Below are 16,158 nucleotides of genomic sequence, written 5' to 3'. Positions count from 1 at the left end.
GCCATGCCGCACCCTGACCACACCAACACCCCGCCCCTTTTCAGAACTTTTCATTTGTGCATGTACCTGGAGATATGTACGGGTGCAGGCACCTGTTAAAATCCGCTTGGTTCACGCCAGCCCAACATATTCACATTTCTCCCAGTTTTGGCTCTTGTCGGGGCGTAAGGCCGGGTCTCCTCACCTGCTTGGGCAGGAAGCCTACTCCAGCGTTTCTCTGCCATGGCCGAGTCCCAGCACGGTTTGCCGCCATTGCGGCCTGCTCGTGGTGCCCCGATGCCACCGCCGCTGCATCCCCCGGACTCCCCAGGCGCAATGCGCGTGGACTTAATTTAAAGGGCCAATGGCGGGAAAGTTCCCCGCAGCCCGGGATGAGGACGTCAGGCAAGGCAGGTATAAATACCCTGCCTTGCCACTTACTCCTTGCCTCGGCAACAGGTCCAGCTCCTGGTGAGTGCATGTTGTCTGCATCCTGACCCCGTGTTCCTCTAATTCTTCTGACTCCTGCTCCTGCTCTAGTCCTGTTCCAGCTCCTCATCGTTCCTGCTCCCTCGGATTGATCTACTGGCTCTGACCTTGCTCGTCTCACTGTTCCTGCTTGTCCGCTGCCTGCCCTGATCTTCAGCCTGGCCCATCGTTCCTGCTCGTCCGCTGCCTGCCCAGACCTCGGCCTGGGCAGGCAGCAGGACAGGCAGCAGGCTATCTCCTGTAGCCTGCTGCCTGTCTCGACCCTTGGTATGTCCAACCTGTCTGCTTCCTGCCGTCTGAGAAACCCGCACCTAAGTCCTGCCGGCCCCAGCACCCAAGGGCTCAACCCACGGGGAGCGTGGGCTGGTACAGGTGAAGGTCCTGTTGGGCTCACTCCCTCAGAACCGCCTCCCGACGACGAGGACCACCGAGGGCCTCTCCCTTGGTGGTGGCAACAACCTCGTCTCAGCTCAAGGGTCCACCTTCCTTACAGTCGGGCTTTTAAAATTCATCTTTAAATGCATACAAAATACCCCTGAGATGAAGCCAAAATGTTTATGAAACAAGACATGTATATTCTTATATTTACTAAGTATTAGTAAAGGGCTAAAAAAATATATAAATGCAGCAATAAAATATATTGCTTTATATCCAAACCAGCGAGAGATGAGAAACTGCCTGAAGCAGCAGTTACACCCTAAAAAAAAGGCAAAGAGGAAATCTACATGGAGCATCATATAATCCTAAAATGAAGGCGAGGGGCTAACTTACACTGGGTGGCAGATACAACCCTAAAATGAAGGTATGAGAGGTAACTTGCATGAGTGCCCTTACAACTCCAAACATCTTGCTGGGCAGCCTGAATAGGTCATTTTGCCCTTTATCTGCCATCATTTATTAAGTTACTCTGCACCCACCATGGAGGACTTGTTTGTTCTAAACTGCAGCGAATAAGTAGAATAGAGGCAGTTATCCAATCAAAAGAATTAGCATATGAAATGTGTGGGTAATCCTCAGTCTCACAATAGATTCTACTGTGAGGTCAAGGGACAATAATTACTGTACTTGCTACTGTAATTCCTGATTTCTGTTTGGGTTGAGAGGGTCCATTTCTGTTACAATTATTATTTCAGTCCATCTTTATTTTCTTTTATCTAATACAGCTGGCTACATTCAGATATATCACGTGCTATACATATATAGCACTCTGAGGTCCTATGCAGAAAAAAGAAGCTATATAAATCCAAAATATATTGTAATCAGTAAATTCTTACTTGTCTTTCCAGTAATACTGTCCCCAGTGTCCACAGATGTCTTCTATCCCAGCCAGCAAATGATCAAAAAACTAAAATAGAAGTGAAAATGTTTCTATGTAGTTGTGAATATTTTAATGTTTTGTACATCACAGAATAAATTGTTTTGCACACTGAAATATGAAAAGAATGTTGTAATTGCTTATAATAAAAGGGAGTCTATCTATATTGCATCGTCAATATTATGCTAAAGGCAGCAAGACTATAAAGAATGAATGAAATGCACAATACAACATTAACTTTGAAAGGAAATAAATTCCAAAGACATTTCTGCCATATTTTTAACATATTGTTCCTAAATTCAAACTCTAAGTGCCATGAAATGACTATATATAGAGACTTTATTCACTGGAGAAAGATGAACCAGTCAACAAGACTGGTCAATATGCCCTTTTTTGCTGCATTGCTACATAAACTCAGATGTGCAATTGTACAAGGTGCACAAAGGGATGGTAACTTTCAAACTGGCGTGCGGGCATATATATGTGCGCACATGCCGAGAATCAGTCATTTTATAACATGTGCGTGCATATGCGCATTTATAAAATTGCCTGGTCGCTCGCATATGCATGCCAAATTTTAAGTGAACGTGCACATAGGCACATAAATCCCGCTTCTACCATATTAAGGAGGAGAATTTTAAAAGGGGTGTGCATCCACGCCATTGCCAGTTTAACTAGTTCATCAACCAGTTCACCCAGTTAACAGCAAGGTCCTCCAAACCCCCTAGGTTTGATAGCCTACACTTCACAGAAGCAAAGTTACGCGGCAGGCGACTTTGGCACGCGCCAGAGCGCGTAAGTATTTACACGCACATCTCTTGGCCAGGCTCCAAAACACCCAGCCCTGACCATTTTCCCCCCCTTTTTGGAAATTTTTCGGATGTGCGCATAATGGGTTTTACACATGTATCTGGGCGCTCTTTAAAATAGGGTCGATGCTCGTAAGCCTGACTTATTCGTGCATCCCCCGACTGATGCACTCATTGGGCTTTTAAAATTCACCTTTAAGGGCTATGTGTTGTAAAGAGTTTTTCCCATTTGGGTCCTAAGTACTGAGCATTTTTGCCACAGATACACAAGACTTGATTAACTAAGGTTATTTTTTCCCCCATTTTATGTCTTTGAGAATATAAAAGCTTAGAGACAAACTTGGCTTCTCAGAGACCTGGTGGAAGGAGGATAACTAATGGGACAGTGCTATATAAGGGTACAAATTATATCGCGATGATAGAGAGGATCAACTTGGTGGGGGGGTGTGGCGCTTTATGTCTGGGAGGGCATAGAGTCCAACAGGATAAAGATCATATAAGTAGAATCTATATGGGTAGAATCTATATGGGTAGAAATTCCATGTGTGTTGAGTAAGAGCATAGTAATAGGTGTATACTACCATTCACCTGGCCAGAATTGTTACGAGTGTCGTCCGCGGCGACCCGCAGCACGGCCCCCTCACCTTTCCACAGGGACTCCAGCCTCTGGTTCCTCCTCGCTGGCTGCGGTGGGCCACCAGCTCCGTACTGGGGCCTCCTCCGGTGCCTCCGGCTCTGCCAGTCCCCGGTGTTCCCAGTCCTGCTGCCACTACTCGTCGGGCCTCTCCGCATGGCCCGCAGAGACGCCACTACTCGCGCCGCGCCCCTCCCTAGGCGCACACGCATTGCTGATCCTTAAGTAGGGACCGCGGCGGGAACCTAGCCGTGGCCCCGGATGATGACATCAACCTATTCATAGTATTTAAGCTCAGGCTCCGCTCTCTAGCATTGCCTTTGCAACAGGTCTCCTCACTGGTCTAGTACTCGTTGCTACTAAGATTCATCTCATCCCTACATTCCTGTTCCTCATTGTTACTGGTTCTTGTCTCTTCGTTCCTGCCCTGCTTATGCTTCGGATTGACTACACGGACTTTGCTTTGCCTGACGTTGCCATTGCCTATCTCCAGACCCAGACCTCTGCTTCGCCTGACTACTCTACAGCCTATCTCCAGACCCAGACCTCTGCTTCGCCTGACTACGCTATTGATTATCTCCATGATCAGACCTCAGCTTTGCTTGACAACGCTACTGACTATCTCCGTGATCAGACCTCAGCTTTACTTGACTACGCTCTAGACCATCTCTGTGATCAGACCTCAGACTTGCTTCCTACTGCCTCTGGATCACTGCCAGCCCTGACTCAAGCCTACCATTGGACGCCTCTTCTGCCTACTCCCTGGACGTGGATTCATCAGGCTTTGGCTTACCTTTGCTCGAGCACCCCCTGTCTGCCTTTGTTCCATTGGCGCTCAAGTTTCCAGGACATTATCCAGTCCGGAGTAAGACTGTACCATATCTCGCCTGCTGTCTCTGGACTGAACCAACCTTTCCCGCAACTATTCATAGAGGCCTACCTAAGTCCTGCCTGCCCCGGCACCCAAAGGCTCAACTTGCGGGGAACGAGGGCCGGTATAGATGAAGCTCCAGCGGCCTCTGCCTATCAGCCCACGCCACCTGCCGACGGTGGGGACCCATAGGTCCTTGCCTATGGGTTGCATCAACCCCAACTCAGCCCAAGGGTCCACCTCCGATGCAACAGAATAATGAGACGGACAATAAAATGCTAAGAAAAATCAGGGAAGCTAACCAATTTGGCAGTGTAGTAATAATGGGAGATTTCAATTACCCCAATATTGACTGGGTAAATGAAACATCAGAACATGTTAGAGACGTAAAGTTCCTGAAGGGAATAAAAGACTGCTTCATGGAGCAATTGACTCAGGAACCGAGTAGAGACAGGCGGAGCTATTTTAGATTTAATTCTTAGTGGAACACAGGATTTGGTGAGAGAGGTAACAGTGGTGAGGTACTTGGCAATAGTGATCATAACATGATCAAATTGAACTAATGACTAGAAGGGGGACAATATGTAAATCAACAGCTCTAACACTAAATTTGCAAAAGGGAAACTTTAATAAAATGAGGTAAATAGAAAAAAAATGACAAGTGTAGCTGAAAAGGTTAAAAGTCTACATCAGGCGTGGACATTATTTAAAAATACCATCTTAGAAGCGCAGTCTAAATGGGTTCCATGCACCAGGAAAGGTGGAAGGAAGGCAAAACGATTACCAGTGTGGTTAAAAGGTAAGGTGAAAGAGGCTATTTTAGCCAAAAAAAAATCCTTCAAAAATTGGAAAAAGGATTCATCTTAAGAAAATAAGAAAAAGCAAACGCATTGTTAAGTTAAATGTAAAACATTGATAAGACAGGCTAAGAAATAATTTGAAATGAAGTTAGCCATAGAGGCAAAAACTCATAATTAAAACTTTTTAAAATATATACGAAGCAGAAAACCTATGAGGGAGTCAATTGGACATTAGGGAAGATAAGATCATTGAAGAAAGACTAAATTAATTCTTTGCTTCTATGTTTACTAATGAGGATGTTGGGGAGATACCAGTTCCAGAGATAGTTTTTACCTGGAAGATGTAGTAGGCCAAATTGACAAACTAAAGAGCAGCAAACCACCTGGACCAGATCGTATGCACTCCAGGGTTCTGAAGGAACTTAAAAATGAAATTTTAGATCTATTAGTTAAAATTTGTAACCTATCATTAAAATCATCCATTGTATCTGAAGATTGGAGGGTGGCCAATGTAAACCCAATATTTAAAAAGGGCTCCAGGGGTGAAAATATAGACCAGTGAGCCTGAATTCAGTGCCAGGAACAATAGTGGAAACTGTTTTAAAGATCAAAATTACAGAGGATACAGAAAGAAATGGTTTATTGGAACACAGTCAGCATGGATTTACCCGAGGGAAGTCTTGTCTCACAAATCTGCTTTACTTTGTTGAAGAGGTTAATAAACATGTGGATACAGGTGAACTGGTAGATGTAGTATATTTGGATTTTCAGAAAGCATGTGACAAAGTCCCTCATGAGAGGCTTCTAAAAAAACTAAAAAGTCAGGGATAGGCAGCGATGTCCTTTCTTGGATTGTAAACTGGTTAAAAGACAGGAAACAGAGAGTAGAATTAAATGGTCAGTTTTCTCAGTGGAGAAGAGTAAACAGTGGAGTGTCTCAGGGATCTCTACTTGGACTGATGCTTCTCAATATGTTCATAAATGATCCTGAAAGGAAAACAACGTGAGGTAATCAAATTTGCAGATGATACAAAATTATTCAGAGTAGTTAAAATCACAAGCAGATTGTGATAAATTGCGAGATTGGAAGATTGGGCATCCAGATGGCAAATGAAATTTAACATGGACGTGCAAAATGATGCATATAGGGAAAAATAACCCATGCTGTAGTTACACAATGTTAAGTTCTATCTTGGGAGTTACCACCCAGGAAAGAGATCTAGGCATCATAGTGGATAATACATTTAAAACATTGGCCCAGTGTGATGTGGTGATCAAAAAACCAAACAGAATGCTAGGAATTATTAAGAAGGGAATGGAAAATAAACTGGAGGATGTCATAATGTCTCTGTTTCGCTCCATTGTGAGACCACACCTTGAATACTATGTGCAGTTCTGGTCACTACATCTCAAAAAAGATACAGCTGCACTGGAGAAAGGGCAGAAAAGGGCAACCAAAATGATAAGGGCATGGAACAGCTGAACTATGAGGAAAGGCTAAAGAAGTTAAGGCTGTTCAGTTTGGAGAAGAGATGATTGGGGGTGGGGGATGAATATGATAGAAGTCTACAAAATCATGGAAGGACTTGAACAAGTTAATATAAATCAGTTATTTACTCTCTCAGATAATAGAAGGACCAGGGGGTACTCCATGAAGTTAGCATTTAAAACAAATCAAACAAAATTCTTTTTCACTCAGCGTACAGTTAAGCTCTGGAATTCATTGCCAGAGGATGTGGCTTCAGCAGTTAGTGTAACCGGGTTTTAAAAAGGCTTGGATAAGTTCCTAGAGGATAAATCCATAAACTATGTCGGTAATTAATAAGCAATAGTAGCTTGTGATCTATCTAATGTTTGGGTACTTGCCAGGTACTTGTGACTTGGATTGGTCACTGTTGGAAACAGGATACTGGGCTTGATGGACCCTTTGTCTGACTCAGTATGGCATATCTTATGTTCTTATGTAATTTCTGAGGACTGGCTGACATCTATATGAAGACTGTGGAAAAACAATCAGAGAACCAAAGATCCACAGCAGGAATGTATTTAGTAACAGAAAGAACGCATATCATCAGCACATTGGGCCCTCATTCATGAAGGACTTTTTCCTATTCTGTCCCTGTGAAAAAAATCTTCACTGTATAAGGCCCATTGATGACTCACAACCAAGAGACAATGAGAATATCCAAAAAACATCTACAGATTAAAAATAAAACAGGACTCAGGAGAACTTCCTGAGCAACTCAGAAAAGAGCCAATATACTAAGTGGCAAAATTCTTTATCATGAGATGGTACCACAAGAAGTTTTTCTCCCAATATCAGCTCATTTAGATATTATGGAAATGAGATTAGCGATGACTGTTTTGTAATATAATCTGATGAAATTGCAAACTTTATCACAAAATGTTTAATTACATATCCTAGAGGTTTAACTAAGTTTCACAGAAAATTGCTGCTGTAACTTTGCAAAAATCGCTAATGAACTAATTTACATGATTCTTCAGCTCATTAGCGATTTTGCATACATTTTGTGTTTGATTTTACATATGCAAAATTATGTTCTGAAGATGGACAAATAAGGCACAGAAAAATTTTCAAATGCAATTAAGCATGTTATCTTCAGTTTTTCTGCATATTATTGCATTCACAAAGGCATATGTATGTTAGTACACTGACTGTGAGAGAAAAACAGAAGAGAGATAAAGAACACATTCATAGAAACCTAAAAAGTTCTATTCAAAAGGAAGCTATGGAAAATACCAGAGAATCTCAGTGAGCCTAGAAATTGTATTTGTGATTGTGTCAAACAGACTGAAAAGAATGGGATTAGTTGAGAAAGAAAAGAAAATTATTCCTTACCTGCTAATTTTCGTTCCTGTAGTACATAGGATCAGTCCAGACCGTGGGTTATGTCCCCCGTCCAGCAGATGGAGTCAGAGCAAACTTCCGAGGGTGCTGACATATAAGCAGGTGCACCCTCTAGGGATCCTCAGTATCGAGAATATCAAAGCCCAGAGAAAACAACACTAGACAGAAAAGTAGGATGGATCAAGCACCAATCAAATTGTAACCACAGAACATCTAACCAATGCAACTTGCAAGGAGAACTGTGAAGAACAACAACAAAACCTCAGAATGTAGGAGTTGGAGGGACAGGAGATAGAACGTACACGAGCAGGCGTCTGACCATTACTTAAGAAACCCGGGTGGGCGTCTGGACTGATCCTATGTACTACAGGAACGAAAATTAGCAGGTAAGGAATAATTTTCTTTTCCCTGTACGTACTAGGATCAGTCCAGACCGTGGGATGTACCAAAGCTTCCCTAAACCGGGTGGGTCCCTGAAGACCCTGCTCGAAGAACCCTGTCCCCAAAGGAACCCGAATCACCTACCGGTAGTTGCAACCGGTAATGCTTCGAGAAGGTATGCAGCGACTTCCATGTCGCTGCGCGACAGATTTCCTGAATGGGAACATGTTGAGACTCTGCCCGGGACGTGGCCAGGGCACGCAACGAATGAGCCCGGACTACCTCCGGGGGCGCCTTCCCGGCGCCGATGTAGGCTGAGGAAACCGCTTCCTTGAGCCAACGTGCGATAGTCGTCTTAGACGCCTGCTGGCCTTTCTTATTACCGGACCAAAGCACAAAGAGATGGTCGGAAGCCCGGAACTCATTGGTCACTTCCAAGTAGTGCAGCAGAGAGCGCTTCACGTCGAGACGCCGGAGGGCCTGAGGCGCATCCGACGGGAAGGCCGGCAATTCCACCCACTGGTTCAAATGGAAGGACGACACCACTTTAGGTAGGAATGAAGGCACCGTACGTATAGAAACTCCCGAATCCATGAAGCGGAGAAACGGTTCCCGGCACGAGAGCGCCTGAAGCTCGGAGATGCGTCTCGCCGAGGCAATGGCGACCAGGAACACCGTCTTAAGTGTGACGTCTTTGAGGGAGGCCTGCCGTAGTGGTTCGTAGGGAGCCTGTCCAAGGAGACGGAGAACCAGGTTGAGATTCCAGGAGGGATAGGGATGACGCACCGGCGGCCGCAGGTGCTTAACTCCCTTGAGGAAGCGCGAGACGTCCGGATGAGACGAAAGGTCTGGATGTCCCGTGGTACGAGCCAGGGAGGCTAGAGCCGAGACTTGCACACGCAGGGAGTTGTAGGAGAGACCCTTCTCCAGGCCCTCCTGGAGGAAGGCCAGGACCTGACGGAGCGAAGGCGCCGTCGCGGAGGCCCCATGTCCAGCACACCAGACCTCAAATACCTTCCAGACCCGAACATAGGCGACTGAAGTGGATGTCTTACGTGCCTTGAGAAGAGTGTCTACCACGGCTACTGCGTATCCCTTGCGCAGGAGACTCTGCCTTTCAAAAGCCAGGCCGCGAGACAAAAGTGTTCCGCCTGGTCCGAAAATACCGGACCCTGATGGAGTAGCCGCGGAAGGTGTGACAATCACAGAGGTCCGTCCACCACCAGGTTGAGTAGGTCCGCAAACCACGGGCGCCGCGGCCATTCTGGCGCCACCAGAATGACCTGCCCTGGATGATCTTCTATCCTTCGCACCACCTTGCCCACCAGAGGCCACGGCGGGAAGACGTACAGCCGAACATGAGGTGGCCAGGGTAGCACCAGGGCGTCCACTCCTTCCGCCCCGTGATCTCTCCTCCGACTGTAGAACCGCGGAGCCTTTGCGTTGCCCGACGTTGCCATGAGGTCCATGGCAGGAGTTCCCCAGCACCGCGTGATGAGCGACATTGCCTCGTCGGAGAGAACCCATTCCCCCGGGTCCAAAGTCTGCCGACTCAGGTAATCCGCCTGAATATTGTCCACGCCTGCGATGTGGGAGGCCGCCAGGCGGTCGAGGAACCGCTCTGCCCAGGCCATGAGGCGGGCCGCTTCGAGGGCCACCCCCGGGCTCTTGGTGCCTCCCTGTCGGTTGATGTAGGCTACCGTGGTCGCATTGTCCGAGAGAATCCGAACCGCACGCTGCCGGATGAGAGGCAGGAATTGGATGAGCGCCAATCGGACTGCTCTGGTCTCCAGGCGGTTGATCGACCAGGACGCCTGTTCCTGTGTCCACTGCCCCTGAGCTGAGCTTCTGAGACACACGGCCCCCCAGCCGGTCAAACTGGCATCGGTTGTGACCACAATCCATTCCGGCGACTCCAGGGGACAGCCCTGCGCCAGGTTCCTGGGGTCTAGCCACCAACGAAGGCTGAGTCTGGCCGCCGGCGGAAGAGGTAGTATCGCCTGATAGTCCTGCGAGACGGTTTCCACCGCGAGAGTAGCGCCATCTGTAGGGGCCTCAGGTGTGCAAAGGCCCAAGGTACCAGGTTGATTGCGAAGGCCATCGAACCCAGGATCTGCAGGTAATCCCTCGCTATTGGGACCTGGAGAGCGGCAAAATGGAGGATTTGCTCCCTCAGCGACTGGGCCTTGTCCGGCCGCAAGAAGACTTTGCCTTGAGCTGTGTCGAAGCGTGCTCCGAGAAAGTCCAGCTGCCGAGACGGAAGGAGACTGCTCTTGCCGAAGTTGACTACCCAGCCGAGAGACTGCAGAAATTCGACCACCCGGTCGACCGCCTGTTGCCCCTGCGAGAGGGACTTCGCTCGGATGAGCCAATCGTCCAGGTAAGGATGTACTAGAATGCCCTCCCGTCGGAGCGCAGCCGCCACCACCACCATGATCTTGGTGAACGTCCTGGGTGCCGTTGCCAACCCGAAGGGGAGGGCCTGGAACTGGAAGTGCTGTCCCAGTATCTTGAAGCGGAGGAGCCTGTGATGGTCCGGACATATCGGAATGTGTAAGTAGGCTTCCGTCAGATCCAGGGAAGCTAGGAACTCCCCCGGATGAACGGCCGCTATGACCGAGCGGAGGGTTTCCATGCGAAACCGGGGTATCCAGAGGACCTTGTTGATTTCCTTGAGATCTAAAATGGGACGGAAGGATCCATCCTTCTTGGGCACCACGAAGTAGATGGAATAATGACCCGAGCCCACCTCTCCGGAGGGGACGGGTGAGATGGCCCCCAGGGCTAGGAGCCGGTCCAGCGTGCTTTGTACTCCCAGGCGTTTGTGACTTGACCCGCAGGGCGAGAAGACGAATCTGTCTTTGGGGCGATGCCGCAAATCCAACGCGTAACCGTGCCTTAGAATATCCAGGACCCATTGATCCGTGGTGATGTTGGCCCACTCCTCGTAAAACCAGGCTAGTCGTCCACCGATCTTCGGGAGGAGGGAGTGGGCCGGCCTGACATCATTGGTTGGACTTGCCGGAAGCTCCCTGCGCCGAGGAATCCCTTGGTGGTCTGCGGCCACGAAAGGACCGGGTCCAAGACTGAGACCTGTTCGAGGGGTTTCTCGGACCCTGGGGCTTGGAGCTCCGAAATCGCCGTTGAGAGCGGGACCGATTCCTGGAGAAGGAATTGGACGGACGATATGACCTCTGGCGGTCCTCGGGCAACCTATGTACGGAGTTTTCCCCCAGGGATTTAATGATCTGGTCAAGATCCTCGCCGAAAAGGAACCTACCCTTAAAGGGTAGAGAACCTAGGCTGGACTTGGACGAGGCGTCCGCCGCCCAATTCCGAAGCCACAGCAGTCGCCTGGCGGAAACAGCCGAAACCATGGTCCTCGCCAGGACCCGCAGCAAGTCGTGGAGAGCATCGGCCCCGTAGGCAATGACGGCTTCCAGCCTGTCCGCTTGCGCCGCTTCCTCAGGTGGCAATTGCTGTGAAGTAAGGAGCTGCTGCACCCACCGTAGCCCCGCACGCTGGGTGAGTGAACCACAAATGGCTGCGCGGACCCCCAGCGCAGAGACCTCGAAGATCTTCTTGAGGCAGACTTCCAACTTCCTGTCTTGGACATCGCGGAGGGCCGTTCCCCCTGTAACGGGAATCGTGGTCCTCTTGGTGACGGCAGAGACTGCCGAGTCGACCTTGGGTACTTTAAGCAGGTCCAAGAAGTCTCCGGGGAGAGGGTAGAGCTTGTCCATGGCTCTGCCCACTCTGAGCGACGCCTCCGGCGTGTCCCATTCCCGCACCAAAAGGTGTAGGAAAGACTCATGAATCGGGAACGTTCGCGCCCGGGGACGTAGGCCCGCCAGGACAGGGTCCCCTTTGGAGCTTGCTGAGGCTACAGAGGGAGCCGGAGGCCCAGGCGGTTCGACGGGCGGGTCGAGATCCAATTCCTGGAGGACGTGTGGGATGAGGTCAGACAGCTCCTCCTTTCGGAAGATCCGGAGCACCCGTGGGTCGTCACACTCCAGGTGCGCTGCCAGGACCGAATCCTCATCAGCCGTCGAAGCCGGGTCACTCCCAGGGTCCTGCGGTGGGGTCGCTCCGCTGGGTGGAAAAGCCAGGAGCGTCTTCTGGCCGCCCCCCGAGGGCGCTGGATTGGCCCCCCCCACCCCCACCAGCCGGGGCATCTTCGCGGGCGTGGGGTTCGCTTGGACACCGCCGGGCGACCCCCCCGCCGGCTGCAGGCTCTGGCGGTACGCCTGGTGCATTAGAAGAACAAAATCCGCCGTAAACCCCCCTGCCGGTGGGGGGACGGCGAGGGCAAGGTCCGTGGAGGGGCCCGAAGCGATGGGGGGGGAGGATGGGGCTCGAATCGGCCTCAAGCGCGGCGAAAACCCATGCTGTGACTCCTCAGCTTCCGAGTCAGCAGCGCTCTCTAGCTCCAAGATGGCCGCCGCTCCCGCCAAAGGAGGGGGCGGGGCCCTTCCCCTCAAGCCGCGGCGCTCCGAGCCTGACGGCGAAAAAGGCGGGGAAGTCGGCCCGGACTCCCCCCCGGGGAGAGCGACGCCGGAGGAGACATCCCGCGATCCGCCCTGCCCCGGGTCGGCGCCGGGAGCCCCCTGAAATCGCTGCATGGCGTCCGGTCGGGAGGGAGAACCCCTTCAGCGACCGCCCCTGGGGCCGGATCCGGGAAAACCGCGCCGCGGGAGGAGCGGGCTCGTCCGCCCAGGCTCAACTCCGCGAACCCTCCCCTCAGGAGCAGCAGGGGAATGGGACTTCCCTGCTGCCGCGGCCCCGGGGAATGAAAACGTCGCGGGGCCGAGGGGGAGGGGTTCGAATTGCGGCGCTCCGAACAGGGGAGAGACTGGCTCCACCAGCGTGCCCCTGAGCCGTCCGACGGCGAAGCTGTGAAGAAAAAATTAACAGCAACACAAACTTACCGCCGGAGAGAGGAGGAAACAACAGAAGAACAGAAGGCAGACAAATGAGAAAGTAGTCCCGCTGGCAAGCTAACCAGGGCTGCGAGACCCGGGCAGGGGCTCAGAGAGACTCCCTGAGAAGAGAAAAATTTTTTTTTTTTTTTTTTTAAACTCTATTTAATAATTTAGAACCCAGGCCTGCTTGATCCTGTCCTGAAAAGAAAAGATAGAAATAGTGGGGCAGAAGCCACCAACTGGGGAAGCAAAGGTTCCCCCACTCGCATCTGCTGGAGTCAGAGAGATACTGAGGATCCCTAGAGGGTGCACCTGCTTATATGTCAGCACCCTCGGAAGTTTGCTCTGACTCCATCTGCTGGACGGGGGACATAACCCACGGTCTGGACTGATCCTAGTACGTACAGGGAACTAGTAGATACATTGGTCCTAGAGAAAGATGGAGTAGTGTTTACAAATGAGATGTCATTAAGAACTGTTGTTGTAAGAATGTACATGGAATGAGCCTTCCTTAAGTTAGATTGTATCAGAAAATATGGTATATAGACAAATGACACCATGTCAACAAAAACATGCCCTGCTCTAAGTTTGAAACTCAAACAATGAATTACAGTGCACCCGGATAGGACAACCGTCTCTCATGCACTAAAATAAAAAACAAGTTAAGAATGCAAATAAAGAAGGTCATTTACTATCATGTAGTATTTTAGCCATGGGAAGAGAAAAATACTGTGGGCTGCTGCTGCGGGAATCTTCCTATGGTATTTTTTTCCCTACAAAGTAAAATACTATAGTAACTTTCAGTGATGGCCAGTCGCCATCTTCTTTTAAAATGGTGCTGGCCAGTTTTTGCCCCATATCCTGAGCTGTAGCTAACTTTTCAGAAAAGGTGGCTGCTTTTGTTTAGAGACTGAGAAAGGGAAATATTCAGGAATGTAGTCATAATGTAAGGGGAGTCATAAGGTGAGCCAGCCTCTAGCTAGCTGCTGATAACAAAGAAAGGCATTTAGGGGGTTATTTTCCATCTTGCGTTATAGCGTTTTCGCATGCAAAAAACACCTTAACGCCTGCGAAAATCACCTTAACACATGGTACGATGCTAATTTCTAAAAGGGGAGGAGTCGTGGGCAGGATTTTTGTAAAAGTGGGCTGGCTTTGTGAAGCTATAACACACAATATCACACATTTTTAATGGCAAAAATAACTACCTTCGGAGGGAGGAAACTCACACAACGATGAGATTTGTACAATGTTCTCTCAACCTAGCTTGATGGACTTTCTACCTGGGTAATGTCAAGCTAGGTTGCGAGAACTTTGTGCAAATCTCATTGTTGTGTGAGCTTCCTCACTCCAAAGAACATCAAATCTTCACAAGAGTGTACTGTTCTGTTTGTGCGTCTCACTCTGCATGCCAAAGTGGCCCCTAACCCCTACACTATTACCTAAACCTCACCTCGAGTTACTAGGTCGGCTTCCTATAGAGATATAAATAGCTAAACTACTACAATGGTCTTATGATCACAACCATTACATTCATTTAATGTTAGTGTAAACTCCTGAGAGTGGAACCCCTCCCGCTGGAGGCTGTCGTCCAGTGGTAGGGAGGGAATGTGAATGAGAGGGTTCACTCAAGGTTACCCACAGAAATACCTCTCCCCTATTGCGTCTTATATACAGGGATTTGAAAATCCACTCAATAATAGAACTTCCAGGGGTAGGGAGGGAAATCAAGGTTAAAAAGAAGAAAAGAGCAATTGGAAATAATCAAATAATAAAGTTGTATCCTTTTTCTTTTTTTTTATTCAACAATTTATTTAACAAGTCTTTAAAACTAATAACAATAAAAATATATCAGGTACTTAATACTTATATTTTTAATAAGTTTTAATATTCTTTTCTTTTTTTTTCAGAATAAGTTCTCTTTATTTGAACTACTTTTACAATGCTGTGTCAGATAAGTATAACTTTTACCTTTACAATGCTTATCTTATTATACTGGCGCATGGGCATCCATGTGTGCGTGGTTGCTGGCGCGTGGACGCGCTGATTTTATAACATGTGCGCACCGACACGCACATCTTATAAAATCCACTACCCACGTGTACATATGTGCCCAGTTTTATATCAGCACACGCATGTGAACGTGAGTTTCGACTCACGGGCACAAGGAGGGGAATTTTCTTAGAAGCACACAGCAACGCGATAAGGCCTTCCCCAGTTCCCTCCCGGTCTACTCCAATAATGGAACGGACTGAGAGGGAACTTTCTTAACCCCCTACCTACGCTGCCTTCCTTTTCCCCTTTCTGTCCCAACCCCTAAAATCCCTCTAGCTAGCTTTTTTGTTGTTTGTTTTTATACTTACCTGCTTTCCCGAGCAGTAGTAAGTTGCGCGGGCCAGCCGGCTGCCAGCGCACACTTAAGCAGGACAGCGCCAAATGGTGCTGTCCCGGCCCGCCCACACCCCACCCCCAGCCTGCCCCTTTTGAATGTTTGTTGTGAAAAGTGGAGACTACACATCCGGTTCGGGAGCGAAGGCACTGTCATTTGAATAGAGCCCACGAGATTGTGACTTTTTCAGAGCATTGAAGAGTTGCTCCCATCACAGATTGTTTTAAATGAAATTGATTTCTAAGCTTGATGCTTCATTAATGGTCCCAAGTTTCAATGAGAGTCTAAACCCCTGAGGCAGCCGACACACGGGGCCTCAGGGGCAAAAATTAAAAAAAAAAACCGTCTCCACTGCAATAAAGATTGAAAATCCTGTCATGTTATCTAAATTTCTTTATTTATTCTTTTCCTTGCATGTTATTCTCTTTTCTTTTCTCTGTCTCTGTATTTTTATGTGTTTTCTTTTGTCTCTTTACTTATTCTGACATCGCATACCTTCCAATGTTCCCTTCAGTGTCTGTCTTGAAGTTTATTGTATTTTCTTTATGTTAATTATTAAAATAGTTAATTCATTTTTCCTTATTCTAATTCATCATTAAAAGAACATGAAATTCTCATTTTTTTATAATTTCAGTAGCAATAGTCAATTTTATTAATTTTATTTTTTTATTTTCTGTACTGATGTCTCTCTGGGAACTTT

The 16,158-nt window shown here is 48.3% G+C and overlaps 1 protein-coding gene across 2 annotated transcripts in view; it reads right to left on the bottom strand.

Moving 5' to 3' along the window:
- The window catches only part of LOC115093993 (sodium/hydrogen exchanger 2-like), a 223,841-nt gene that overhangs the window by 63,208 nt on the left and 144,475 nt on the right, over positions 1-16,158 (bottom strand). For both annotated transcript variants that reach the window (XM_029606549.1, XM_029606550.1), the window contains exon 7: positions 1,743-1,813. In XM_029606549.1, the coding sequence (XP_029462409.1) occupies positions 1,743-1,813 (71 nt within the window). The remainder of the gene's footprint in view (positions 1-1,742; positions 1,814-16,158) is intronic.

Source organism: Rhinatrema bivittatum, chromosome 6, assembly GCF_901001135.1.
Source record: "Rhinatrema bivittatum chromosome 6, aRhiBiv1.1, whole genome shotgun sequence".
Taxonomy (NCBI): Eukaryota; Metazoa; Chordata; class Amphibia; order Gymnophiona; family Rhinatrematidae; genus Rhinatrema; species Rhinatrema bivittatum.
The sequence above is the reverse complement of the archived record's forward strand: the minus strand, read 5'-3'. Positions and strand labels throughout refer to the sequence as shown.